Here is a 27,583-nt window from a genome sequence, read left to right as displayed (position 1 = left end):
TTATTTTTGAGAGACAGAGTGCAAGTGGGGGAGGGGCAGAGAGAGAGGGAGACACAGAATCCAAAGCAGGCTCCAGGCTCTGAGCTGTCAGCACAGAGCCCGATGCAGGACTCGAACCAACAAACTGTGAGATCATGACCCAAACTGAAGTCGTATGTTTAACCTACTGAGACATCCAGGCACCCCAGAAAAGGAATTTTAAAGGCAGCAGTCTGAAACTGGGACATGAAAGAGAGTCTACCGGGGATTCATAATGTGATGCATTTAAGGAAACTGTACCTTGAAAGGTTTGTTTAAAAACTCTTAAAATCATTTGCAGAATATTTTGCTTATAATATGAAGACAGTGCCGGTCTCCATTTAGGCTCATTTTGATGGAAATGTTAAGTCAGTGGGTAGAAGGAACAAAGATTACCACTGACGAGCAGAACTTTGTCTGCACTGGGCTGGAGCAAATGCGTTACAAAATTCCCAAGAGTATAATTGCAAGCAAGGAACTGTCCGTAGTGCCAGAGGTTGCTGCCATTGCTGTCTTGCCACATGGATGGCATTAGCTGCAAATTCCTACCATCCGCAGAGGAAGTGAAGGGTCACTGGAAGGGAAGGGAAGTAACTTTCACTTAGAGAGTCCCTAGAGTTTGCTTCGTGATGTGAAGTTTGCAAGCATTGTCAGTCGTCTGATCCTTAGAGCAGCCTTGTGAGCTGTGCATTATATTGTTGTAGCCAGGAAGTGACAGAAACCCACATCAAACTAGCTCAAGTAAAAAGGGGATGTAATGGTTCAGTTATCTAGGAAGGACAGCTTGATGGAGGCCTCATGTGTTAAGGTCATGAAACTCTGGCAGGTTCTACTCCTGCTAATGGCTGCAACCGTGTCTTCCAACGATGGGACTTTGACGCTTCTTCCATTAAGAAATGGGGCTTGTGTTCTCTCTCCTTGAAATTGGGTGAGCTTATGATGATGGCAGAGGGGATGCCGTGTGACTCTGGAGGCGAGGTCGTAGAGATCCTGCCAGCGTCTCTTGGGACGCTCACTTTGGGAACTCGTGCTATGAGGTAGCCAACTCCAACTCCAACTATGAGGAGATGGCTGGGTAGCGGTGCTGGCTGACAGCCAGCGTCAGGCACCGGGTGCGAGCCTGAGTGAGGAGGCTCTCAGAGGACTCCATGCCCACCATGGAAAACCAGGTGAGCCATTCTGAACGACAGCCATCCCGTGGAGCCCAGTCAAGTCCAGAACGAGGAGAATGAGAATGACATATTGTTGTCATGAGAATGACATATTGTTGTTATTTGTAGCCACTAATTTTGGGAGTGACTTGTTACACACTAACAGAAAAGTGTTTTCTGGGGCACCTGGGTGGCTCAGTCGGTTGAGCATCTGACTTCGGCTCAGGTCATGATCTTGCGGTCTGTGAGTTCAAGCCCCCGCATTGGGCTCTGTGCTGACAGCTCAGAGCCTGGAACCTGCTTCGGATTCTGTGTCTCCCCCACTCTCTGCCCCTTCCCTGCTCATGCTCTGTGTCTCTCTCTCAATAATAAATAAACGTTAAAAAAGAAAAAGAAAAAGAAAAGTGTTTTCTTTCAGTGTCCAAATGAAGTCTGAGGTCAGAGCTAATCTGTTGAGTCATGTCCACCCTCGGTAATCACTGTGGTCCAAGGAGTGGAGTTCTGTGACCAAGGTTGCCACCCGTACATTCTCCCCTTCCCCTTTTAATGACACCTAGTTCTCTTTGGGTTGGCCAGGTGCCCAGCCTGTCTTATAGCTAGGCAAAGCTACGTGGCTAAATTCTGGTCAATGAGATATAGGCAGAGACGTATGTGGTTCTTTAGGGACAGATCCTGTATTTGTTTCCTATAATCCTGCCTGATCTCCTGTTGCTTAATAATGTATTACAAATTTAGTAGCTTAAAACAACACAAATTTATTGTCTTACGGTTCTGGAGGTCAGAGGTCTGACACGGATCTCACTAGGCTAAAGTCAAGGTGTCAGGGGGTCTGTATGTCTTCCGGAGGCTGTAGGGGAAGCTCTCATTCTTTGTCTTTTTCAGTTTCTAGAAGCTGCTGCATGCCTTGGCTCATGACCCCTTCCATCTTTAAAGCCAGCGATACTACGTCACTGTGATATTGATTGTTCTCTCTGTTTCTTCCACATTTAAGGACCCATTGGGCCCAGCTGGATAACCCAGGATCCTCTCTCTATTTTAAGGTCAGCTAATTAGCACTCTTACTTCCATTTGCAAGCTTAATTGCTCTTTGCCATGTAGCCTAACATATTCATAGGTTCTGGGGATCAGAACATGGACATCCTTGGGGTCTCATTATTCTGCCTACCGTAGATGGTTAGAGGAGAGTGGGTGTCCTTTTGTCCTTTCCTCCCCCTTCCTGCTATCTTGAATGGACTCAGATATGTCCACTTCTGGGATGAGTTACTGTGGTTGGCAGCCTGCCAGAACCACTTTCGACAGTCGCTCAAATGAAAGAGGGAAGGGATGCTGGCTGGGCCAAAACACCAAATGTCCTCTGTAAACATCTGCTACAATAATGCTGCATAACCAACACCCCCCCCCCCCCCAAGATCTGACGACATTTATCATCAGTGGGTAGTAGCTCACAGGTCTTCAGCTGATGGTGGCTCAGTCAGGCTTCTCTGCGACCAACCGGGCTTAACTTTAGGCTGTGGGTTAAGTTAGGTGTGATCTATCTGTCTCTCATCCCCCTGGGACAGCGGCTCCTCAGGAATATTCTTCTCATGGCAGATGGCAAAGCATATGAGGGCAAACCAAGCCAAGTAGGCCCATTTACAGCTCTTGCTTGCCTTGTGTCTGGTCACATTTCATTGGCCAAAGCGAGTCTCATGACCACACCTCGTGTCAATGGAGTGAAGGTGAAAATTCTGGCCATTTTAGTGGGAGGGTCTTCAAGGTGAGGCAGCAAAGTTGCAGGGGTATGTAATTCTCTTCTTTCTCTTTTTTTAATTTTTTAAAATGTTTACTTATTTTGAGAGACAGAGCATGAGCAGGAGAAGGCAGACACAGAGTCCAAAGCAGGCTCCAGGCTCTGAGCTGTCAGCTCAGAGCCCGACGTGGGGCTCGAACTCATGAACTGTGAGATCATGACCCGAACCAAAGTTGGATGCTTAGCTGACAGAGCCACCCAGGCACCCCTGTAATTCTATCCATGAAGGATACAAAGGGTTGGGAGCCATCATCCACTTGGCCACGATAGTATAAAGCAAACCATTTCCCTCACCACTGGGGGAGGCTTGGAGGGATTTTTCTTTAGGTCCACTTGACCTGAGGGACTACTAAAGTAATTTCTTTTCCTCCCACTATTTAAAAAAAATACATAAAACATATAGAGAAGTGCAGAGACTAATATATCACATACTGGAATATGTTCTTACATCCCAAATTTGAAAGATCATTTTTACTCAAAAGAATCCCCTAGATTCGTATTCTATTCTTTATATACATATATATATATACATATATGTATACATATACATATATAGTTATAATTTAGTATATATATTTCATATATAATATATACGTTTTTAAGTGGGTTCCACATCCAACATGGTGCTTGAACTCATGACCCTGAGATCAGAAGTTGCATGCTCTACCGACTGAGCCAGTCAGGTGTCTCTATTCTTTTACTACTCCTGGAACATCAAATTTTTGAGACCCCCAGATAATAAATGCATTAGTTTCTGATCCAGAATCCTGGTTCCCATACACTGTAATATTACCATACTTACTTTATGTGGACGTAGTCCTGACTATTCACGGTACCTGTGTCACTTAGGAATTGTATTTGGCTGTGAGTAATAGTACCCTGAAAAAAGGTGACGTAAATACACAAGGGATTATTCTTTGACAGAAGGAAGTCTTCAGGTGAGCAGCCCAAGGATGATCCAATACTTCTTCAGAATCATCAATCATCAGGAATCGGGATCCTTCTCTGTTTCCATTCTCGAGATTTCCTCATGGTCCTATATGGCTGCTAGAGCTCCCTCTATCATGTCTGCTTGTATATCTTTTTTTCTCTCTCATCACTCCCTGTGTATTCTTCTAAAATTAGGTACTTGGTTGGAGAGGATGACCTTTGTGGACCCAGGAGAATGTCCTTTGGTCAAGTACATTAGTGGTGGAGTACATTTGTGACCTACAACTTCCCAGATTTCAAACCTATTCTCTCCAGCTTACTGTTCCCATTTTTTTTTCTTCCTCCCTATAACAGAATTACATATCCATGTTCTTTGCCAGGAAACTCTGTAGTGCCTCCCATTGGAGTAAGCAGAGTAAACATTCCTGCCCTGCTGCCTTTGGACTTGGCCATGAGACTTGTTTTGATTAATGAAATGTGAGCAACTATGACCCAGGCAGAATCTTTGAATGTGCTTGCATGCCTTGGTTCTGCCTCTCGAACTTTCTGCAATCTTCTAGGAGAAGAACACACTCCCAGATACCTGCTAGTTCAAGAATAAGGAGATACATGGACCAGACCCAAACCCAAACCTCAACCTGGATTCAGGCTCAGCTGATCTCAGGGAAGCCCATCAGGATCATAGCTGAACAGCAGACCCATGAGTGAGAAGTATTTGCTTATTTTTATAAGACTGAGTTTTGGGAACTCTTTGTTACAGAGCATTACAATGACAAAAAGTTGACTAATACATCCACCAGGCAGGTCAACTCAGGAAAAAGAGTTAAGGATACTATTTTACACCTTTTGTGTTGAAAGTAACAAGAAGCCAGCACATATCAGTATGAAAAGGGAATGTATGGCTCACATTTCTGAAAAGCTCAGGGGTAAATCTGGCATCTTGCCAGCTGAATACAGAACCCAGATGATATTGCAGAGCTTTGTGTTTCCTTCTACCTCTCTTTTGCCCCTGCTTCTCTTTGAATATTAACTTTAGTTTTTGTTATGGTAAATAATTTCTAACATGCTGCTGGAAGCTCAAGCTTATGATTGGGTATCTCTACAGCTAGAGATTCCCAAGGATGGGGGAACTTTCCATTGAGACCTGGCCAATCAAGGTGCTTCATGCTCCTGGCTATGGGATTGGTCCACTCATGGTCAGGTAGCCCAAGAAATCATTCTTGCCTAGAATTTTCGTGCTGGGATCCTTAGGAAAAAGTATCTGTCCTATATTCTAGGGTTCTATTGAGCTAATTCCTCAGGAATAGTGGAGCAGAGATATTTCCTCAAAGAAGGGATGCTGGTCCAACTACACATGAACACAAAAGATACACAATTTAAGACTGGGAAGAGTAGGCTACTTCAGTCAGAACCTCTCAAATCCTAAAACCCTAAAAAAAGATGAATTCATTCTTTATTCAAAACTCTTCTGTTGACCAATAATAGCTATCATGTATTAATTTGTCTTTTGTGTATTAGGCATTTATTCAATCCTCGCTCGTAGAGATGAGGCAATTTACATTTTTTCCCAACATTTATTTATTTTTGAGAGACAGAGAGTGAGCAGGGGAGGGGCAGAGAGAGAGGGAGACACAGAATCTGAAGCAGGTTCCAGGCTCTGAGCTGTCGGCACAGAATCTGACATGGGGTTCAAACTCGTGAACCCTGAGACCATGACCTGAGCCAAAGTCAGAGGCTTAATCGACTGAACCACCCAGGTGCCCCAAGATCATCCTATTTTATACACAAACTATCTCGGGCTCGGAGAAGATAAGAAACTTGCTCAAAGAACAAAAGTGGTCACACCGCGATTCAAATTCAAATCTGTCTGCAAAGCCCAGGCTCCTTCCTCCCCAACATATTACCCGATGTACTGGCAGGGCCACACTGAGGCAAGACCGTGTTAAGGGTGGGGTAATCACCTCTCCAAAACCCCTCCCACTTTGCAGTCCTCCTTTTCTTTCGGCACCTCTCCTACTCAGTGGCCATGCTCTGGGGCTGGTGGGTGAATTCTGTGTGGTCACCTGGGCAGCAACTGAAGCTCTACCTGTTCATGATAAAACTGCTAACCCCCATGCTTTAAGGCCCTGGATCTCTAACACAGATGAACCCAACCGAGTGTTCGCAAGAGAGTCCTCCAGGTAATGGTGTCATATTTGCACTTGACAAAGACCTTCAGGGTCTTACTTCTAGAGGGCTGCCGGTGGAGGGAACCAGCCCACAGGCAGCCACACAGAGTGGGCAGGCACATTAGTTTCCTGGGGTTCCTGCAACAAATCACATAAACTAGGTAGCTTAAACCAATAGAAATTTATTCTCCCATAATTCCGGATGCCAGAATTAAAAAAAAAAAACTTCTTTTCCCCCAAGGGCAAGAATGTCTTTGTTGAAGTGGGATGCTGGGGCGTGGGGGGGGGGGGTGGGGAGGGAGACTCTCAAAGGCCTGGGGCTCTCCCAGTACTCAGCTGCATGCCCCACTGGGGCTGGCAGATCCAAGTGGTGGTGACAGCCCCGGGGCCAGCAGCCAGGATCAAGGGCCCCAGAGATTACCCCTCCCCACAGTGCTGTGCCACATGCTTGCTTTCTCACCAATTTCCCTGGAAAGACTTTATCAGACTTTACAGCTACATACAAAAGGAAAATATCCGTTCATTCAAATAACGTTCATTCATTACTTAGCAAGGATACTCACCCCAAATCATAAAACATTAAGAAAAAGCTATCGGTTGGGGCACCTGGGTGGCTCAGTAGGTTAAGTGTTCGACTCTTGATTTCGGCTCAGGTCATGATCTCGTTGTTCGTGAGTTTGAGCCCCACGTTGGGCTCCACGCTGACAGTGCAGAGCCTGCTTGGGACTCTCTCTCTCCCTCTCTCTCTCTGCCCCTCCCTCCCTCATGCTTGCTCTCTCTCTAAAAAAAAAAAAAAAACTATAAAGAAAATTACAAAAAAAAAAAAAAAAAAGGAAAAGCTGTCAGTTGATCAATTCCTGGTCTTCCAAGGGTTGAGTTGTATCCAAGGCGGGGCAGTGGTGGGGGTGGTGTTCCAAAGCAGGGGGCGGATTCTCTGGATGAAGGCAGAGAGGGCATCCCAGGGCACCTCTGTTGCCCTGCAGTTTGTGGTTTACAGATCTTTCGAGGCGAAGATGGCACCTGAGCTGTCTTTAAACTCTAGGCTCCTGAGGGAGCTTTGCTTATTTTCTGGTCTGTTCTTAGCTACCCCTTGTTCTTTCAAAAGAGAAGTCATGCAGAATCACACAAATAAATAAGAGAGGAAACATTCTGATCTCTTCCTTGGGAGCTGCCAAGGGCAGAGGCGTTGTCTTGCCTTGACCCAGGCCCCAAAGGCAGAGCTCTGCTAAAGCCTGCCTCTGCTGGTTATTCTTCCTGCCCTGTCCTCAACTCCAAACACCTGTAATTTAATTTTAAACACCTTTAATCATCTGGCTACTTAAACCACCCCCTCACAACTTCCCAGCCTGACTCACATCAAGGCAGTCATTTCCGGTGCCTTCTCTTTCCCCTCCTATGGCTTTCCTTCCTGTTTATTCTGGACAATGCCCTTCTGCTCAGCCTCATTTTATTGATGAAGGAACTGAGGCATATAGTGGCAGAGCAAGTCCCTTATTGATCTTTGACACTGGTTCCCAGGCTTTTGGCTTTTGGAATTACTCTTGTGTAGGGAGAACATCCTGAGACAACCTACACTCATTTGCATTTGCAGTAACTTCCCACTTAATGGAGCCTGGCCAAGGTGGGGAACAGCCTTCTGTGGCTCTAGGCCAGGACCTGTCTGGATAATGGGGAAGGAAGTATCAAGGGTGAGGATGTGCATTAGGAAAGGCCTCCGGGCTGCTAGCAAGTTGTGTCTGCCAGGCATTGTGAGGTTCTTTACCCATTCTATCAGCCCATTTTATAGATGAAGAAAATGTGACTCCAAGAAGATTCGTGATCCGGCACCTGAGAGATGGCAGTGGGAGTCACGGGTAAGTCTGTCGCCAGAGGCAGATTGGAGGTAAGAAGTACCTCAGGGGAGCTGTGGGTGCCTCACTGAGGAGAGGGGAGGACTGGGTGCCCTGCCCTGCTCCTCTGCCCTCCTCGTTTGTTCCCAAATGACACCCTGTGAATCCTCCCTGGGCTGTATATGGACTTCTGCAGAAGCCATTGGAGCAGGCATGACCCCTGAGCCCACTGGTGATGTGTTCTTAGAACACCACAACTTGCTACTTTGGTAGAAATCAGTACCACTACTCTATAGTGTGTGTGTGTGTGTGGGGGGTGGGGGCTGGGTGGGGATGGGGGTGCTTCAGGGCTCCCCAAACCTCGCAGAGCCTCAGAATCACCTGAGATGCTTAAAAAAGTATGTTTCACTGGGGCCCTGCTCCATCCTGGGAGATGTGACCTGCCTCCCTGAGCCACTCCGCAGGAAGACTGGCACAGGTGGGGCGTTTCCTAGCACCTTCTGCTAGCCCAGTGAGTCAAGTGTCACCCTTGTCCTCTGAGCGACAGTGGAGATGCAGGTCTGAGTGGCAGCCAGTGGCCACGAGAGAGAATGTGACAGAAGGGGACAAGCAGGGCCTTCCTGGACAGAGACTCCTGGGTTTGGATCCATTCACGTCACCTGGGCCTTAATTCCCTCATCTCAATAATGGGTCCAGTACTCCCGATTACAGAGCATTGAGGTGTGGTGCCCACTTCAAAGCAAGATTAAATTCACCAACCTGAGTGGGAGGCTGGCCCTGCGGGTTCTCACAACTGACAGCCAGTGACTGGAGGCTGTGCCAGTTGTGGGCGGACGGGCCTTTTGCTTCTGGGCTAGGTCCTTGACTCTGACAGACGTTGATTGCGAGGGACTTTCCCAGGGACAAGAGTGGTTTTCAAACTGGCGGGACAAAACTTCTGGATGAAGTGCCACACACCGGGGACCCGCTCTGTGGCAGGAGTTTCTCACACAATTTCATCTCACGCGGACCCCCACCCTCACGGTAGGCGTGCTGGGCCTGAGCCCGGAGCCAGGTCTGTGTGGACAAGAACCACGCCCTGGGCTCCATTCAGGGTGGTTTTTCCTTTGGTTTACACCAGAAGCAGCCAAAAACTGATCAAAGCAGATAATCCAGATAATAATAGGAGTGTGGCTATGGCTCCCTACCGCCTCCCTCAGGGATCATGGAAGCCTGGGAGTTCTGCGGCCTTGGTGGCTGGCACCACCAGGCTGGTGCAGGGCAACCAGGTGGGAGGAGAACAGATCTGTGGGCCTCCTGCCCCACATGCCCTCAGTCATATTAGCACCCAGGGGAGACTTCCACCTAAATGGCATCGCTACTCAGGAAGTCACTTCGCTCCAGTTGCACGGCTAGGCTTTGGGACTTTGACCCCATGGGGAGCAGGTTCCTGCCTACCCCTGAGCTTCTGGGCCTAGTTTTCCATGCGCAGGCTGGGCTGGAACCGGACGGTCACCATTCTCAAAACCCACTGATGTAGTCAGGTTCACGGAACACCTCTGACCACATCTCCTTCCCAGCAGCTGCCTATCACATTTGATGACGGTCAAATTTTGTACTTTTCAACTTCATTATCAAGGCTTCTCACTCTCTAGTCCCATTTTCCATCGAAGGTGTGCCGTACTCCAGCCATATCAGACAGTTGCCCTCCCTGCCGTTCCAGCACAGGTCACGCCTGGGGGGCCACCTTGTGTGGTACGGGCACCTGAGCCAGGGAGACGTGCACGTGAATGCTGGCTCTCAGATTATTCACCAGCGGAGTGACCTTGGGCAAGTCACTGTAACTCCTGTTCTTCTGGCTGAACCATGTCTAAGACCAGGGCACAGGCTTTGGAGGGAATGGAGAGCTGCTTGGCCTCAAGGAGCTTCTCCTTGAATTTAGCCTCCGCAGCCACAGCTGCATGATGGGAAAACCCCAACCTTCCTTGCAAGACTGTGGAAATGAGTGGAGTAGAACATGTGGTGAGGAGGGCCTGCCAGCTGTCTCTTTTTTTCTTTTCAGCAACCTACACCTGCCAGGGTCGAGCTCCAGCCTTTCTTCTCTGTAACCTTAATCCCTGGCCTCCAGGGTCCTGATCTCCTTTTTTCCCTGCTAAGCACCCACACGACCCGACTCGGTTATGCCTGCCCAGCTGCCTGTGAGCCTGGGGCTCTGCGGATGCCCCGTGGCAGGTATACAGTTCATTCCTGACAGGGGCCTCTGGCCTTGTTCATTTGCTCTGGAACCACGGACTGGATGGACCCTCAGACGAACCTTAAATATTTGTCAACCCTGCTTTCCTCAGAGCTTGAGGCCAGCGATGTCCCCAGCACAGGACTGGCAGTCCCTGTGGCCTGAAGTCTCAGCCAGCGCATGCAACTGATGTGGCTGGAATGGGGAGGAACAAGGAGTTAGGAAAAGCTATTTCTCTAATTCTTTTCCTCCCCATCAGAGGTGTGTGCACTTCAGGCTTAGACTAGGTGGGTCCCCTACCTCGCACCCTAGCAGAGGGGAGGATGAGCTCCAACGCTTCCAGACAAAATCTTTAGAAAAAGGAAGTGAGGAAGAGCCATTAGAACGGAGGAAGTGATTTCAAGAACTCAGATTACCAAAGACTTAAAGTAACAAATGCACTTTTAATTGATCTACAGATAAAAACTACTCAGAGCATGTCAGTAACCATTTCAGCCCCTACTCTGTTAGGGCCGTATCCTGTAGAGTCTTCAGGATCTAGGTTAATGGGCTATTTTCATCATTTCACGTCATCCACAGCATTAGAAAAACAAGGCATTGTTATCAGTTTAGATGAAATGCATTGCCGGCAGCCAAATCCAGTTCCTTATATTCCATATTTTTTCTTTAGCTCTTCTACTTTGTTGATGTAAGCTTTCATGGCATCTTCCTTGGAAGTCCCTGGAAGGAGTCAACAGGGTTATTGGTCAGAGAGGCAGCACGGTAGAAAAGCAGCAGACTGGAGCCCTAGACAGCCCCCAGTTTTAATGCTCTGAGGCTCAGTTTCCCTTGTAAAGTGGGGATTCCACTACCTGCACCTCACAGGCTTGGCCTGAAATACCTAAGGAGCCTGGCCCACGGTGAATGCTCCACAGAGCCCTGAACCCATAACGTGTATACAGCTGTCCTGAGGCTTGTCATTGGCCTGCCGGCCATGTGAGTCCCCCACTGCTGGAATGAGCGGTCAACCTGAGCCTGGGGAGAGAGGCTGGACACTCCGGACAGGCAGGAAAGCCTAACTAACACGGGGAGCTGTAGTGACTTTAGTTGTCCTGCTTCCTCTCATGGTTGGCTTTGGCCTATCAAGTAGCCCTCTGCCGGGCTCTTATCTGCCAGATGTGGCCATGAAAAAGCAAAGCCAGATGCCCTCTTCTCCCCAGAGGGAAGCTGTGAGTAAAGTTTCATGAACTCTGAGTGAAAGCAGCTGGCTCATGGAGTGGAAGGAGGCAAAGTTTTGCCTTCGTGCTGCGGTCCAAAGGGCACTGACCGTACCCCTTAGTAGTAACACCCAGTTTCCTGGGTTCTGCGGCGAAGGGGAGATACGCCGGGAATCCGAGTGCTTTCTGAAGCATTGGAGAGTACACCGACACTGGGATAGAAAAGCCCAGTGACAACGGGCAGTCAGACGGGCATTCCTGTCCCAGTTCCTTGCAAATCCTAGGAGTGTATTTATTGTATTCTGGCCCTTTTTGAATTCAAGGGTTTTCCATTTGCAGGAAGACAGAGGGCTTATTCAGAAACGAGCTAGCAAGAACACAAAAGCTGGCAGGCACTTCACTGCCAACTTGTGGGTCCTGCTGCTGCAGGTGGCACGTGATTAAGTCGGAGCCGGGCTCCTTCTTGGCTGCCGTTGCTTAGCATATAATAGCTCCATTCAGGGGCCTACGATGTGCCAGCAGCCTGCCATGCGTTAGCTCATTCCTTTCTTTTATGTGCCTTTCTGGCTGGAAGGGAGCTGGGGAAGGCTGCTTGGGTAGGGGGTCACTACCCGGCCTTGTCGGGGAGAGGAAGGTGCAGGAATATACGGAAAACCCAGGCCAACTAATTACCTCCCAGCCTTTTCTCAGTAAGCCCCAGCCCCTCCTCTCCCGATGATGCCATTGCGCAGAGATGGGCTCTTGGAGGAGCCATACATGGTATTAGGAGAAAAAGTAGGTGGCCCAGTTTTTTTCCATTCTGGCTAGGTTAGGCCGGTTTCTAGCATGGGCCTCATCCACTTTGTTTTCTCTCTTCACCCCTAACACTTCATAATGAAGAGTGTTTCATTACTGGGCTTCACAAGCCGGGGAAACTGATGAGAACAATCACCTTTCAGCTGATTCCAGGCATCCCACTTGGCCTTGCCTTTGAGATCCAACAGTCCAGGCCGTTCTGAAACAAGGGAAGAAAGGACATTAGATCCGCTACAAGCCTTTTTTTAAAAAAATGTTTTATTTTTGAAAGAGTGCATGTGCATGCGTGGGGGAGGGGCAGAGAGGGGCGGGGGCAGAGGATCTAAAGCAGGCTCTGTGCTGAGAGCAGACGGCAACCTGATGCGGGGCTTGAACTCATGAACCGTGAGATCACAACCTGAACCGAAGTCCAACCGTCAACCAGCTGAGCCACCCAGGTGCCCCGGATCTGCTTCAAGTTCTAACGGAGAACATTATCGATGTTCTTGCCCTGAAAGCCATCTTTCACTTCATCTGTTCCTTCCAGGCTCTGTTATGGAGTTAAATGGGTCTAGCATAGTGGGTTCTGTCTTTAGAAACCCAGATGTACAGAAACCCAAACTTATGATCTAAAGAAAATAGTAAGAAAACTTTTCATTACTAGATGGTCTTTGTTTTAAAAGTTAAACAACTCCAAGATTTCTTTTTTCTTTTTATTTAAAAAAAAATTTTTTTTTTAATGTTTATTTATTTTTGAGACAGAGAGAGACACAGCATGAGCAGGGAAGGGGCAGAGAGAGAGGGAGACACAGAATGTGAAGCAGGCTCCAGGCTGTGAGCTGTCAGCACAGAGCCCGACGCAGGGCTCGAACTCACGAACTGTGAGATCATGACCTGAGCTGAAGTCGGACGCCCAACTGACTGAGCCACCCAGGCGCCCCTCCAAGATTTCTTTTAAAAGGCATACTTGGGGCGCCTGGGTGGCGCAGTCGGTTAAGCGTCCGACTTCAGCCAGGTCACGATCTCACGGTCCGTGAGTTCGAGCCCCGCGTCAGGCTCTGAGCCCCGCGTCAGGCGCTGGGCTGATGGCTCGGAGCCTGGAGCCTGTTTCCGATTCTGTGTCTCCCTCTCTCTCTCTGCCCCTCCCCCGTTCATGCTCTGTCTCTCTCTGTCCCAAAAATAAATAAAAAACGTTGGAAAAAAAAATTTAAAAAAAAAAAAAATAAAAAAAAAAATAAAATAAAAGGCATACTTAAAAACATTTTTTTTTTTAAACACGTACTACATCCATTTATATGGCTTGCTATATAAGCTATATAATGCTATAAAGAGGGCTACTATAAAGTTTCCCTCCCACCCCTGCTCTCAGCCACCCAGTTCTTCTCCTTCATGCTATTATTGCTATCAGTTTTCTGGGAGTCTTTTCCTGTGAACAGTCTGTTCATATCCTTGCCCCATTTTTCTACCAAATTGTTAGTCTAATTCTTGATGATTTGTGGGCAGTTGTTCTCCCTGAAGGCAAAGCATCCTTAAAGTTATACCATGATTTTATGCTCCCAGGCCTGTCCTCAGCTGCACCTGGGAAACACCCTCGCCACCTCCCCGCTGACCTATTTTACTGCCATGCCGAGAGCAAAGGCAAAAGGAGCAGTGGCAGTGCCCACCGCCGGGACCACTGTGTCTGAGAAACATCAAGTCTCCGCAGGTGCTTTCAGGGAGGTATTCCCAGGGGTACCAGGAGGTGCACCTGCAGAGTCATCATCTAGGAGAGCAAGAGCACTCCAACAGCCCTTTTTGTGCAGATGGAGACATACATTTGCACTAACTCAGGGCCACCTGCCTCTTGTGGCACCTGATAGGTGACTTGTGCGACTGAGGACTGAGCTTTGGATTTTTTTTTTTTAACTCCTTCTAATTTCAATTTAGATGGCCACACGTGGCTAGTGGTGACTGTATCTGGACGGTGCCGCCCTAGAAGGCGCCGAAGCCTCCGCTGTCAGGAAGTGAGAGTTACTCAAGCCAGTCTTTGTATGCTCCTGCAAAAGAAGGGCAGAGGCCAGTGTCTGTGAAAATCCTGTCTGGCAGAAAAGCATCTCAGCCCCTCCGGCCACCCCCACTTCATCTCTCTCCCTCCTCCCTGGGAGGATAGAGAATTTATAAACCTAGCATAAAACTCATCTTTGCCCCTAGACCTCTCTCAGCTAAGCCCTTCCTGTGAACTTTGATTTGGTGCTGCTCATGATCCTTAGCTCTGGGCACCATCTCCTGCTTCCAGATGGCTGGCAGCCACCGACTTGCTCCACCCTCCACCCCAACCGCAGTGGAACTGGGGGCCATGCCACCCTCCTGAACAGACAAGGGGGTGACCTCCTTCTGGGCTGCCATGGCCACCGCCTCTGAGCCCTTGCATAGAGTGAATCGTGCTGTTGCCTCAGTATACAGCTGGGTTTCAGGGACTTAGGGGCAGAATAAAAACCGTCCAAGGGGGGAAAGGCTGTCTTCAGACTATGGTAGTCTAGACTATGGCCTCAAAATCTGTACCAAGATTTTTTGATAGGCGAGAAATGGTCATCAGGGCTGTGGTCAGCAAAACGGCTTCTGACCTGCCACAGGAAGCCAGCTGCTTCTCTGCTCCCGACATCAGGCTGCCAAGTGCTCTGACTTCCGTCCTGACTGTCTGGGGAGGCATGCTACTGAAGCAGTGTGGTTCAACAAAGCTACTACTGAGTTGAGACCAAGTCTCTTCCAAGCTGGGGTCTTTGCTTCTTCCCAAGTAGATGGAAAATGCTGGTGATACCCCGCAAAGTCCTCCCCAAACTCGGGTTTGAATTCCGCGACCTGAGCCACTGAGAACAGTGCAGGGTCTGTGAGTCCCATTCAGGAACGTGATCTTCGTGAGGAGCGGGGGGAGCCCCATGAACTATTACCATGTCCCACGTGAAGAGTAGGGCTTCGGGCGGTTTTGAGAGTGCAGTTCCCACAGATTAGAAGAGCTCCAGCACCCATCAAGGCTGCTGAGCCTGCTTTGATGCGGGGCCTTCCCAAGCTCATCTCAGCATACCTGTGTTTATGTCACCCACAGTTGCTTGTTTGTAGTGGCCATAGATGAACAACATCTCATCATCTGCTGGCTTGGTCTTGAGGTGCTTAACATCCTCAGCAGCTTTGTCAAACTCAGCCTAAACGTGGGGGAGAGGAAAGGCCTAAATAGAGCTCAGTAATGGGGAGAGACAGGTTGGAAAGGCAGCACTCCTGAGATGCCCCTGAGGAAAAGCAGTGTGTCTTCTCATCTCCCCAAGAGGGAAGCCAGAAAGATTCAGCAAAACAAGGAAGGGAAGCACATTGGTTCACTCATTCGATGGACAACTATGTACTGGATGCTCTCACTATCAGGTGCTAGAAACACAGTGGTGAAGGAGGAAAGTTAGGAGTGCCTGCAGTAGGCATTCACTTCATTGAAAAAGCAGCGTGGCCAACTGCCTGACCACCCCTGGGCCAGGCCGGGGTCCCAGTAAAGCCTGGACTTGTGGATAGGACTAGCACAGCGTGTTTGAAACAGCTGAGATGGGTACAGTTTTGAGTGCGGCTGGCCAGAGGCCATTGGACCCCTCCCCCCCCCCGGGGACCAGGAGTCCAGCGCCAACCTCTCTTCTGGTGTTCCAATTGGAGAGAGGTGATGAGTCAGAGGTCATTCCACACAGCTCGGTCTCAGAAAAGAGGCTACATTCCAAGGAGGGAAAGGCCTCTGGGTCACCTCTCCCCTTCTCGTACGTTGGACACTCGGCCCCTGAGTCCCCTGACCTCTAAACTGTTAACAACCACTTCCTTGCTTTCCCATTCTGCATGGCTTCCCTACTCTTGCCCTGACCTTCCGGATGGGGAACTCGGTCCCCTTGCTCCTTCAATCCATGCAACCCTCTACCTGCCATCTTTCTCCCTAGGACCCTCTTCTCCAACTCTTGTTCCTGCCTCACCGCGGAGTCCACCCCACGGGCAACTTTCCAGCAGTTACCGGTGGGTACCTAAGTCCAAACCTGGAAAGTTCCGCTCACAAAGCTCTGTGCAAAGAGAGCGGGGCACGGGTCCAGGAGGCACAGCGGGGCCGGGACGGGAAAGACTCTGCGGAGTTCTGCTTACGGGATAGTACCCCCCTCGGCCCCCCCCCAGTTTCTAGCCCCGCCGCACCTTGGCAGCCAGGCTAGGCACAAGCTATACCTGAGACATGCCGGCGGGGTTGCAAGGATTCCAGGGAGTGAGCGAGGCGGCCAAGAGCAGGAAGCAGTAGCACAAGACTCGACTGGCAGCGCCTTTAGAGGCGCAGCCGCAGGCGGCTCCAACCGGGCCAGGCCAGCGACAGGCAGCCAATCAGAAGCCAGCCTCACGCGGGGGGCGTGTTCAGCCTCCGCCGCGCGGCCAACCTCTCCCGAACCCACGTGGGTATGCTTGCACAGGCGCAGAGTGGAGCCGAACGGGACGCCGGGAACAGGTCTGGGCCGCGGAAGTCGGGCGTGCTAGTGGGTCCGTGCAGGCAGGTCCGAGCGGGGTTCAGCTCCGGGCCGCCGTGGGGGAATGCACCGCGGGGCAGAGAGGAAGGGGCGGTGGCTGAAGAGCAGAGGCTTTTAAATTTGTTTCATTAAATCGTGTATCTGGAGTGAAGAGCCCGGAAGTTGCGGCTCTGGACTAGCAACCTCTCAGGCCTGGGGAGGGCGAGTGCGCTCCGCTCCTCTCGGGGGTCTAGAGGAGACCCTCCGGGATCCGTCCGTGGAGAACTGTTCCGTGGGAAGCTGGACCGGCCCCAGAAAGGCAAAGCCGAGGCCTCTTCCTCTGAGCTTTGGGCGTGTCTGTGACCTGCCCGTGGCTTTAAGTTTGCGGTCCTGCAGTGCACAGTTTTGTGTTGCATTTCTCCATCGGGTGCATTAAAAGCTTTGCCAGTGTCTTATTTGCCTTAACAAACCCGGCCCGGACCAGGTACCCAGCAAGTGCCTGTCAAGTGAATGACTCTTCATTGACAAATGTTTACTGAACTCTCTGCTACCTAACTTGCGCTCTTTTAGACCTTGATGATACAGCAGTGAAGGAAACAGATAAATTCCTGCATTCCTGGAACATTGGGGATGATAGTTAACAAAATAAGTAGAAAGTTTGTTAGGGAGATAGGGGGTTGGAAGTTTAGTTTTACATGGGAGGTGGAGGGCAAGGGAAGGTAACATTTGAGAAAGCCCCTCAACAGAATTTCCAGGCAGAAAATAAGTGTAAAGGTGTGACCAGGGAGTGGAGGGAAAGAGAAGAAAGAGAGGAGACTGGAGAGTTGAAAGAGGTGGCAGGCTGGCTAGGTGACGGAGAGCGTGGCCTTTATAGGTACTATATGGGTTTTGACTTTTATTTTGAGATGGGAAGTCAGGCTTTTAAGCAGAGGATGAGACTGAGAGGTCAGGTCTTTACAAAGTTAGGGTGATATTCTCCATGGGAACAGAAAGGAGCAGCACAGGTGGATGGCAGAGTTTGAGGATGATAAGAATTTTCTGGTAGTGGTTACAAAGCTGGCTGAAGGGAGGGAATTGATGGAAAATTCTCTGGAGATCATTTAAAAAAAGATGGGGCTCCTGGGTGGCTCATTCGGTGAAGTATCCGACTCTAGATTTTGGCCCAGATCATGTTCTCACCGTTGTGAGATTGAGCCCCATGTCCGGCTCTGCGCTGACAGTGGGGAGCCTGCTTGGGATTCTCTTTCTCTCTCTCAAAATAAATAAAAATAAACTTGAAAAAAAGGAAAGGAGATGATTCCTTTTCAATTCCTAATTTGTGTCAAGAGGACTAGACTACAAATCCACACACCCCCTCCCCAATTTATGGCCATAGGAGTTTAGAAAAAAAGGTGGGGTGGAAGATTTCGGAGGTAATTTCCTAACTAGTGTAGGCCAGCCTTTTTAAAATGTTTGGGGAGAAGTGGAGGCCAGTAGCAAAGAACAAATCCGGAGGCTCTATTTTAGTCTCTGTGTAATTTTGGTAGAGAAAGCAAAGCCAAACAAATTGACAAAAAGTTTGGAGTTACACTGGGGGAGATTACATTTGAATCTTAAGAAGTATAGTTTTTTTCCCAAAGTGACAATTCAGAGCTGTTTTTGTTTTTGTTATTATTTTTTTTAAATCCCCTTCTGAGGCACAGATGAAGCCTGGATTCATTTTTGTTCCATCATGTAGTGCTTACAGATGCGCTAATGGGAATTCAGATTATTGCCTGTGTGGGTCAGATTTCTAGTCAAATGTATCTTAAAGTCACTAGGTTTTAACATTAGGTTATTATGTTTGGCACATTTAAAAAGATTAGGTAGCTCTGACAGTGTAACTTCATATTCCTCAGAGATTGGTTGATGTGATTGAGTTTTTTTTTAAATTTTCAACGTTTTTTATTTATTTTTGGGACAGAGAGAGACAGAGCATGAACAGGGGAGGGGCAGAGAGAGAGGGAGACAGAATTGGAAACAGGCTCCAGGCTCCGAGCCATCAGCCCAGAGCCTGACGCGGGGCTCGAACTCACGGACCGCGAGATCGTGACCTGGCTGAAGTCGGACGCTTAACCGACTGCGCCACCGAGGCGCCCCGATGTGATTGAGTTTTGACTGGACGCTGTAGAAAGCAGGGCTAGTGTTTTAACATGGTAGTCTCCAGTTTATTTTATCTTTTATTTTTATTTTATTTTTGCTAGAGCGTAAGCGGGGAAGGGGTAGAGAGAGGGGGACAGAGGATCTGAAGTGGGCTCTGTGCTGACAGTAGAGAACCTGATGCGGGGCTTGAACTCCCGAACCGCGAGATCATGACCTGAGCTGAAGTCAGACGTTCAACCCACTGAACCACCCAGATGCCCCTCCAGTTTGTTTGTTTGTTTGTTTGTTTTAATTTTCAAAAATTTCTCATTTTTTTCTTCAAATTTTTATTTAAATTCTGGTTAGTTAACATACAGTGCATTATTGGTTTTAAGAGAATTCAGTGGTTCATCACTTAATATACAACACCTAGTGCTCATCATAACTGGTGTTCTCCTTAATACCCATCTAGCCCATCCCCCACCCACCTGCCTCCATCACCTTTGTTCTTTATCGTTTAGAGATCTCTTGTGGTTTGTTTCCCTCTCTTCCCCCCACCCCGTATGTTCATTTGTTTCTTAAATTACACATGTGAGTGAAATCATATGGTGTTTGTCTTTTTCTGACTTATTTCTTTTAGCATAATACACTCTAGCTCCATCCATGTTCTTCCAAATGGCAAGATTTCCTTCTTTTTGATGGCTGAGTAGTATTCCATTGTGTATATATACCACATCGTCTTTGCCCATTCATCAGTTGATGGACATTTGGGCACTTTCCATAGTTTGGCTATTATTGATAATGCTGCTGTAAACATCAGGGTGCATGTACCTCTTTGAATCTGTATTTTTGTATCCTTTGGGTAAATAACCTAGTAGTGCAATTGCTGGGTCATAGGGTAGTTCTATTTTTAACTTTTTGAGGAACTTCCATACTGTTCTCCAGAGTGGCTGCACCAATTTGCATTCCCACCAGCAGTGCAAGAGGGTTCCCGTTTCTCCTCATCGTTGTCAACACCTGTTGTTTCTTGTGTTACTTAATTAAAAAAAAATTTTTTTTTGCATTTATTTTTGAGAGACAGAGACAGCATGAGCAGGGGAAGGGCAGAGAGAGAGAGGGAGATACAGAATCAGAAGCAGGCTCCAGGCTCCGAGCTGTCAGCGCAGAGCCCGATGCGGGGCTTGAACCCATGAACCGTGAGTTCATGACCTGAGCCGAAGTCGGATGCTTAACCGACTGAGCCACCCAGGCGCCCCTGTGTTACTTAATTTTAGCCATTCTGACAGATGTGAGGTGGTACCTCATTGTGCTGATGATTTGTGTTTCCCTGATGATGAATGATGTTGAGCCATCTTTTCATGTGTCTGTTTGCCATCTGGATGTCTTCTTTGGAAAAATATCGCTCTTCTGCTCATTTCTTACTTGGATTCTTTATTTTTTGGGTGTTGAGGTTGGTAAGTTCTTTATCGATTTTGGATACTAACCCTTTATCTGATAGGTCATTTGCAAATCTCCTCCCGTTGTGTAGGCTGCCTTTGAGTTTTGTTGATTATTTCCTTTGCTGTGCAGAAGAGAAGCTTTTTATTTTGCTGAAGCACCAATAGTTCATTTTGCTTTGTTTCCCTTGCCTCGGGTGACGTGTCAAGTGAGAAGTTGCTATGGCCAAGGTCAAAAAGGTTGCTGCCTGTGTTCCCCGCTAGAATTTTGATGCTTTCCTGTCTCACATTTAGGTCTTTCATCCATTTTGAATTTATTTTTGTGTATGGTGTAAGAAAGTGGTCCAGTTTCATTCTTCTGCATGTTGCTGTCCAGTTTTTCCAACACCGTTTGCTGAAGAGACTGTCCTTTTTCCATTGGGTATTCTTCTCTGCTTTGTCAAAGATCAGTTGACCATATAGTTGTGGGGGCAATCTCCAATTTAAGTGGAGTTGATTTGTTGGTTGCTTGTTTGGAATATGCTCCACATTCCTAAAATAAAGCACTTTTTCACATGATGGTTTTGTGCCCAGGTGAATCCACAAAAGTTGCTTAATGCAGTTGAACTATGGAACTAGTGAGGATTGCAGATCCCAGGGAGCAGGGTGCTAAGTGGTTTTTTCTTGTTGCGGAGCCCCCGCTAGGCCAGGTTTTGAAATAGGTGAAGGCATGCCCTCCAGCCTGCTTCCTGCTTCCTGCTTCCTTCCCTGGTTCCTCAGGGACTCATTTTGGGTAATTTCTACCTAAGGAAATGGTGTCTTAAGGCCTCCACTTACTGCTTCTAGTGTATGCAGTTGGAATGACATTTAGCTTTTAACCTAAAGAGATAATAGCAAGCTGGCATCTGCGATTTAGTTTTTTAAAGTAAATTTTAGAGTATGTTTGGGGGTCAGTAAATTATATGAAATTTTTAAATGTTTTATGTATTTTTGAGAGAGAGCGAGCAAGCATGAGTCGGAGAGGGGCAAAGAGAGGGGATAGAGGATCTGAAGCAGGCTCTGTGCACTGACAGCAGCGAGCCTGATGTGGAGCTTGGACTTGCGAACCTTTGAGATCATGACCTGAGCTGAGGTCGGATGCTCAACCAACTGAGCCACCCAGGCTCCCCTAAATCATATGAATTTTTAATTCTATATTTGGATAGCATTGGAAGGGAAATTGCTTTGCGTATCCCCAGAAAGTGCAAGTTCCTCGGCTTTGTTTATATCCTTGCTAGCAACTAGCACACTTTGTAATTATTTTATTTACAGTCATTTTTTAAATTTTTTAAATTAAAAAAAAATTTTTTTTACATTTATTTATTTTTGAGAGCCAGAGAGAGCCAGAGCACAGGTGGGGGAGGGCCTGAGAGAGAGGGAGACACGGAATCCGAAGCAGGCTCTAGGCTCTGAGCTGTCAGCACAGAGCCCGGCGCGGGGCTCGAATGCACAAACTGTGAGATCATGACCTGAGCTGAAGTCGGACGCTTAACCAACTGAGCCACGCAGGCACCCCCATAGTCATTTTTATTTATGTATTCTTCGGTCTGATCTCCCTCCTCTACATAAGCCAAGGAGAATAGGGATTACCCTGTATTGGTCAGTTCTGTATCTCCAAGTGCCTGGCACTTCTTAGACACCTGAACAAAATGGCAGGTGAATGAACAGAGTCATTTGCTCTTTAGGAAATGTAGTCATTCTGATTAGCTGTGAACTTGGAAACTATTAGAACTGAATGTGCAACTCTAGGCTATGGTAAAGTAGATTAATTCTGGTAAAAGGACTATGTAACCTCTTTGTATCACAGTCAGCTGGAAACAGAACACCTGAAATATCAAGAGAAGATGGGGAACCTGATGAGCCAACTAGTCAGCCTAATCGGCCTTCCCACTTAGTGGAGAGGCTCTTGTCATTGCCGCAGCCCGCCCTCACATCCTTGGGGTGCCAGTCCTGAGTACTCACAGGCTACCCTTGCTGGGTCTCAGCGTAGAGGCAGCCGGGCAAGATGCCTTAACAGAGGTTGAAAGCAGTGCTTGCCCAGTGGGTGTGAGTCGTAGTTTTATATTAGGTGTCTTGATGTAAACTAAACCTCTAATTTCTAAAAGGAACCTAGTTATTAAAAAAAAAATGGACTACAGTTACAGGAAAGCTTTGCTAGAAGGCAAAGGCTAGAGTGCTCACAAATGATGAATTATCTCCATCCAGTATTTATTTTCATTTCTTGGTATGCGATTCCTGAGGCATGGCTCAAGCAAAGCTGGGAGGAGATTAGTGTGTTTTAAAGGGAAGGAAGCACTTGGGAAATGCTTCTGGGGTAGGAGGTGGGCAGAGTTGGGGGCGTTTGTTTTGTGAAGGTGGAGGAAGGAGGTAAGTGCTGAGATGGGGGGATAAGAATGCAGCGTGGCTTTTCTCTCTGTTCCCTCTGGTTTTTTGCCCCATTCTTTTCTCTTCCTGTGTCTCTCGTACTCTTCTGATGGCATAACTCGTTTTTGGTGGTCAGGCAGCTGGAGGTGTTAGCCAGTCCCTCCCCTTTGCCATTCTCTTGTTCCTGTGAGTGTTCATATTCAGAGGAATTGTAGTGAGCTGGATGTGAGAGAAGAGTGTGTGTGTGAGACCTGTATGTGTATGATTCGCTCCTTGTCCTGTGTCTGTCCAGCTAACATGGTGGGGTGGTATTTTGGGCTGAGGTGAGATAGGAGACCAGGGCTTGCGATCAGGGGGCTGTGGTAGGAAGTGTCCTACGTTGTCTAGGAGTAGGGAAGACTTTCTTAAGACTTATTTAAACGTAAATAAACACTGCTGAGATATTGCCTGTATCCTGTCTAGAAATACTTATGACTGGGGCGCCTGGGTGGCTCAGTTGGTTAAGCGTCCGACTTCAGCTCAGATCATGATCTCACGGCTCGTGAGTTCAAGCCCTGCCTTGGGCTCTGTGCTGACCTCTGAGAGCCTGGAGGCTGCATCAGAGTCTGCCTCTGTCTCTCTCTGCCCCTGCCCTGCTCACACGCTGTCTCTCTCTTTCTCAAATATAAATAAACAGTAAAAAAAAGAAGTATTATATTTATGACTAGGGATAGGAATTAGAAATATTAAAATATGATGACAGGTGTTTTGACTGATAATTCCTTTGGAGACAATGCCAATTTTTTAGAGATTAAAAAAAATTATTTATTTTGAGAGAGAGAGAACATCCATGCACGCACTTGCAGAGAGAGAGGAGGGAGAGAGAGAATCCCAAGCAGGCTCTGCACTGTCAGGGCAGAGCCTGATGTGGAGCTGGTTCCCACAAACTGGGAGATCATGGCCTGAACCAAAATCTAGAGTCGGAAGCATAACCGACTGAGCCACATAGGCTCCCCGAAACAATGCCATTTTAAAAAAACAAATACTTTATTTTGACATAATGCACTAAAAAAAAATCCCTAATTTTTATTTTGAGGTAATTGTAGGTTCACGCGCAGTCGTTAAATAATGCAGAGATCCCTTGTACCCTTTACCTGTTTTCTCCCAATGGTAACATCTTGCAAAACAATAATACCACAATTGAAATACTTAAGGTACAGGACATTTCCATCATCAAGGAGCCCTCCTATTATTCTGTAATAGCCACAACTGCTTCCCTTCAGCCCTAACCCCTCCTTAGCTCTGATATGATTATGTGATTTTTCTTCTTTAGCCTTCTGCTGTGGTAGATTACACTGATTACTTTTGAAATATTGAACTAACTTTGTTTCCTTGGAAGAAACCCCACTCGGTCATGGCATGTAATTCCTTGTATATATTCCTGAATTCCATTTGCTAATAATTTAAGGATGTTTATGTTTGTATTCATAAGACATGTTGGTTTGTAGTCTAGAATGATTCTGTCATTCATAACAAGTCTGGCCGGTGAGTTGATCCTGATCTGAATGTGTTGCGGTGCAAGGTGGTGTTACTAATCACTTTAGCTACAACTGGGGACAGATTTCTCAAAATAAGCCAAGTGAAAGAAGCTAGACAAGAAAGTATAATCCATTTGAGTCCATTTATTTAAAATTCTAGAAAATGCAAATTAATCTATCATGACGGCAGATTAGTGGTTACCTCGGGAGAGGACCAGTGATTATATAGGGGCATGAGTAAACTTTGGTCGGGAGGCAGGGGAATGGATATTTTCATGATCTTGAATGTTGTAATGCTTTTACAGGTGTATACAGAAAGTCAAAATTTAAATAATTTTGTAATATTAATTATTAATATTAAACAATTTTATTAAAATTAAATGATTATCAATTAATATTAATAGTAAATATTAATTATTATGTAATTATTATATAAGCAACTCATTGTATGTCATTTATGCCTCAATAAATAAAAGAACTAATACATGGAAAAAACACACCTGGGGACAGATTTCATACCACCTTTTCTAACTGGAAGACTGGTCGTAGGGAAGACTACCCGTAGGACATACCTAAAGCAATGAGCCATTTAATCTTCTGGAAGCTCCCGCTGAGTAACTAGATTAGTTTTGGAGTGATCACCTGTGTTGGTTACCCGAGAGCTTGCTTGTGGTGTTTTCTTGAAACACCCTCGGGTTTAAGATGCAAATAACAGCGCTTTTGAGAAGGAGGCAAGTTAATACTTACACACACACACACAAATCACAGGCCTGATGGTGCACATGCAAATTTCTTTCCTTGGAAAGAAATTTCTTTACAGTTTACCCTGGGAGCCTTGTGGCTCAGAGGGCACAGGTTGTCAAGGCCTCCAGTGTAACCTTCGGCCAGCTGGTGGACTGGAGGGTTTTCACTCGAGCACACATCATTGCATGTGGAACTTGCCTTTGGTGGGGCTGCCTGAGGGCAGTCAGTCCTGTCTGTCCTGTCCGTGCTACCAGCTGAGTGGCATTTGTCTGTGGGAACAGGCGGAGGAGACATCTGGAAATGTTGACAAGTATTTTCCATGGGAGGCATCGGAGCTGGGATGTATGCGTCAGATAGACTTGTTGGTAACAGTGATCGTATGGTGGTCAGAGCCGTCTTTTAGGGGTCGGCAGATTCAGGTGTCAGGAGATTGGAGGTACTTACAGTAGTTTGGGGGAAACTCAGCAGGGTATTTTGCCTCATGAGGACTATTGCAGGGGCAGGCAGTTGTGAAAGACAAAAGATCTCTAAAGAGCTCCCTGCCTGCGTTTCCTGGGTTGTAAATCGTTCTCTCCCTAGATGCTGAGGTTATCTCTCTCCCTCCACCTGTACAGAAATCTGCGTGTTTCATTCCAGCATCTATCACTTCACCTTTCTTCTAATCAACTCCTACTCCCTGAAGAGAATTTTTTTCTTTTTAAATATTCTATTTTTAAGTAATCCCTACGCCCAATGTGGGGCTCAAACTCACACCCTGAGATCAAGAGTCGCACGCTCCACTGACTGAGCCAGCCAGGCACTTCCCCTGAAGGGAATTTTTATAAAACTCACAGAGATGCATTATGTCCCCTACTTTGGACTGCGGTGCATTTGAGTGGGTCATTATTCTTGTGATCTGGGACTTGGTCAATTCAACAAGGGAATCCAGGCAGCTGAACCAGAATTCAAATCCCCTAAGCCCCTTTTGGCGACTTGTCACGTGGAGGATGTACCAATTAGGCTGGCAAGGGGGTTTCTGCAGAGGAAAGAAAGAAGCATCTTACAAAGGAATGGCCAGTATGGAATCCCAGGATTTCACACTGGTCTGTGTCAACCCCCTCACCCCCACTTGCAACATTGTTTGTTCCGATCATTACCCAGGAAGCTCCGGAGAGAGGCTGATCCTTTTCTGGGGACGGCCACATTCAGGGAACAGACCATTGTACTTTGTATGTTATGTGCTCCAGGAGGAGATTAGGTAGGTAGGGTGAGAAATCTTTTTGAGTTGATTTCTCAGGAGCCTTTTTTCAGATGATACCAGATGGCTGTGGATGGTAGGGAGGAGTAGACAGTCTATGGAATACCTTGACCGTTAGCCCTTCGTTCCTTAGCATTTGTGATGAAAGATGCACCATTGTCAGACTGCAAATAGTGTGGAAAACCAAACACATGGCACAGATTCTTTTCAAAGGTCACAGTGGTTTCAGGTGATTTGGGACATTAAGACTATAACCTGAAAAAAAAAATGTCACTGGGAGTGTGGCTTCCTGAGAGGAGGTCAAAGGTCAAGTGTAAGCAGTCTGCCAGAAGCCGGTGGGGGCAATAGTCTGTGTGGTATGGCCTCCCTCACCACCGGACCAGCGCATCAGCCTCTGGCTGGAGTCACAAGTCTGGCACATGGCGGTGGCCGTGTATCAGAGGTGGAGTTCTTTTTGTTGTGCCCGCCTGCGAGGATGGACCAAGGCAGCCGTGCGGGCAGCCCGGGTGGTGTAGGTGCCATCAGTAGCTGGAGTGTGGCTCCACCAGATTTGTGGGCATCTGGATGAGTTGCCCCGCTGGTTCGGTCAGCAGCTGAGAATCATTGCCACGGTTCACAGCCCAGCGGACAGTTTTCCAAGTGGCAGATCAAACCACTAGGCCTTTGGCGACAGCACAGGGGTCAGTACAAACATCAGATTCATCCATGGGAACATCAACCAGAGCTATGGCAACGGCCTTGAGTTCTGCCCACTGAGCAGAGGGGTCATGTCCATTTTCAGTTCTTCCTGGGGAGGGGATGCAGGGGAACTTGTGGTGGCGTTTCTCTGCCTGTAGCTCCTCCTGATGGGGGAGAATCCCCCCTGGCACTACGGACAGGGAAGTAGAAGTAAGTGTAACCTACCATTTATACATTCACGTGAAAAAACAATAGTACTTTGGATTGGCCTGAAGGGCCCCATCCACTAGGTCACATTAGTCTCTCTCCCCCACTGCGAATCTTATCCAAACCCCATTGGCTGAATCTGAGTACCTCCTTACACAGGGCCAGGTAGGGTGGTGACTGGGTACCTGTATCCACAGAGCCATAAAAGTTGGAGTCCTTCCCTTCTGAGAAGTCCCCCAGCATACTTAGGTGCATAAGGCTTTCTAGTCTCTCTTAAGGACAGGGAGCCCTCAGCCTACCCATAATTGTCCTCCTCCTCCTTTTTTTTTTAATAAAAATTTATTTTATTTTATTTTTTAAATTTCCATCCAAATGAGTTAGCATATAGTGCAACAATGATTTCAGGTGTCGATTCGTTAACGCCCCTTACCCATTTAGCCCATCCTGCCTCCCACAACCCCTCCAGTAACCTTCTGTTTGTTCTCCATACTTAAGAGTCTCTTCTGTTTTGTCCCCCTCCCTGTTTTTATATTATTTTTGCTTCCATTCCCTTATGTTCATCTGTTCTGTGTCTTAAAGTCCTCATATGAGTGAAGTCATATGATATTTGTCTTTCTCTAATTTTGCTTAGCAGAATACCCTCTAGTTCCATCCACGTCGTTGCAAATGGCAAGATTTCATTCTTTTTGATTGCCAAGTAATACTCCGTTGTATATATATACCACATCTTC

At 47.4% G+C, this 27,583-nt stretch overlaps 2 protein-coding genes across 9 annotated transcripts in view; one reads left to right on the top strand and one right to left on the bottom strand.

Moving 5' to 3' along the window:
• Positions 1-10,520: 10,520 nt before the first annotated feature.
• On the bottom strand, positions 10,521-16,413 carry DBI (diazepam binding inhibitor, acyl-CoA binding protein). Its single transcript, XM_060625535.2, has 4 exons — positions 16,283-16,413; positions 15,129-15,246; positions 12,225-12,287; positions 10,521-10,817 (listed from the first exon to the last, which is right to left on the bottom strand). Exons 1-4 carry the CDS (start codon positions 16,289-16,291, stop codon positions 10,744-10,746), a joined length of 264 nt encoding a protein of 87 aa, XP_060481518.1. The 5' UTR covers positions 16,292-16,413; the 3' UTR covers positions 10,521-10,743.
• Positions 16,414-16,462: 49 nt separating this feature from the next.
• The window catches only part of CC1H2orf76 (chromosome C1 C2orf76 homolog), a 61,677-nt gene continuing 50,556 nt past the window's right edge, over positions 16,463-27,583 (top strand). For 2 of the 8 annotated variants that reach the window (XM_060625528.3, XM_078451374.2), the window contains exon 1: positions 16,530-16,599. Coding sequence is in view for 2 of the 8 variants with exons in the window: in XM_060625526.3 (XP_060481509.1) it covers positions 16,507-16,599 (93 nt within the window). In the remaining 6 variants the exon portion in view is untranslated. Of the gene's footprint in view, positions 16,600-27,583 lie in introns of all 8 variants that reach the window. The other 6 variants (XM_060625530.3, XM_060625527.3, XM_060625526.3 and 3 more) reach the window with 6 other exon arrangements.

Source organism: Panthera onca, chromosome C1, assembly GCF_046562875.1.
Source record: "Panthera onca isolate mPanOnc1 chromosome C1, mPanOnc1 haplotype 2, whole genome shotgun sequence".
Taxonomy (NCBI): Eukaryota; Metazoa; Chordata; class Mammalia; order Carnivora; family Felidae; genus Panthera; species Panthera onca.
This window is presented reverse-complemented; position numbering and strand designations above follow the sequence as displayed.

What these genes read in the sequence shown, in the direction of transcription:
- DBI (XM_060625535.2), bottom strand. An exon ending in TGTGGGTGACATAAACACAG is followed by an intron (nt 12,288 to 15,128) that starts GTATGCTGAGAT and finishes CCCTTGTTTCAG; the next exon opens with AACGGCCTGGACTGTTGGAT. An exon ending in TGCCTGGAATCAGCTGAAAG is followed by an intron (nt 10,818 to 12,224) that starts GTGATTGTTCTC and finishes GACTCCTTCCAG; the next exon opens with GGACTTCCAAGGAAGATGCC.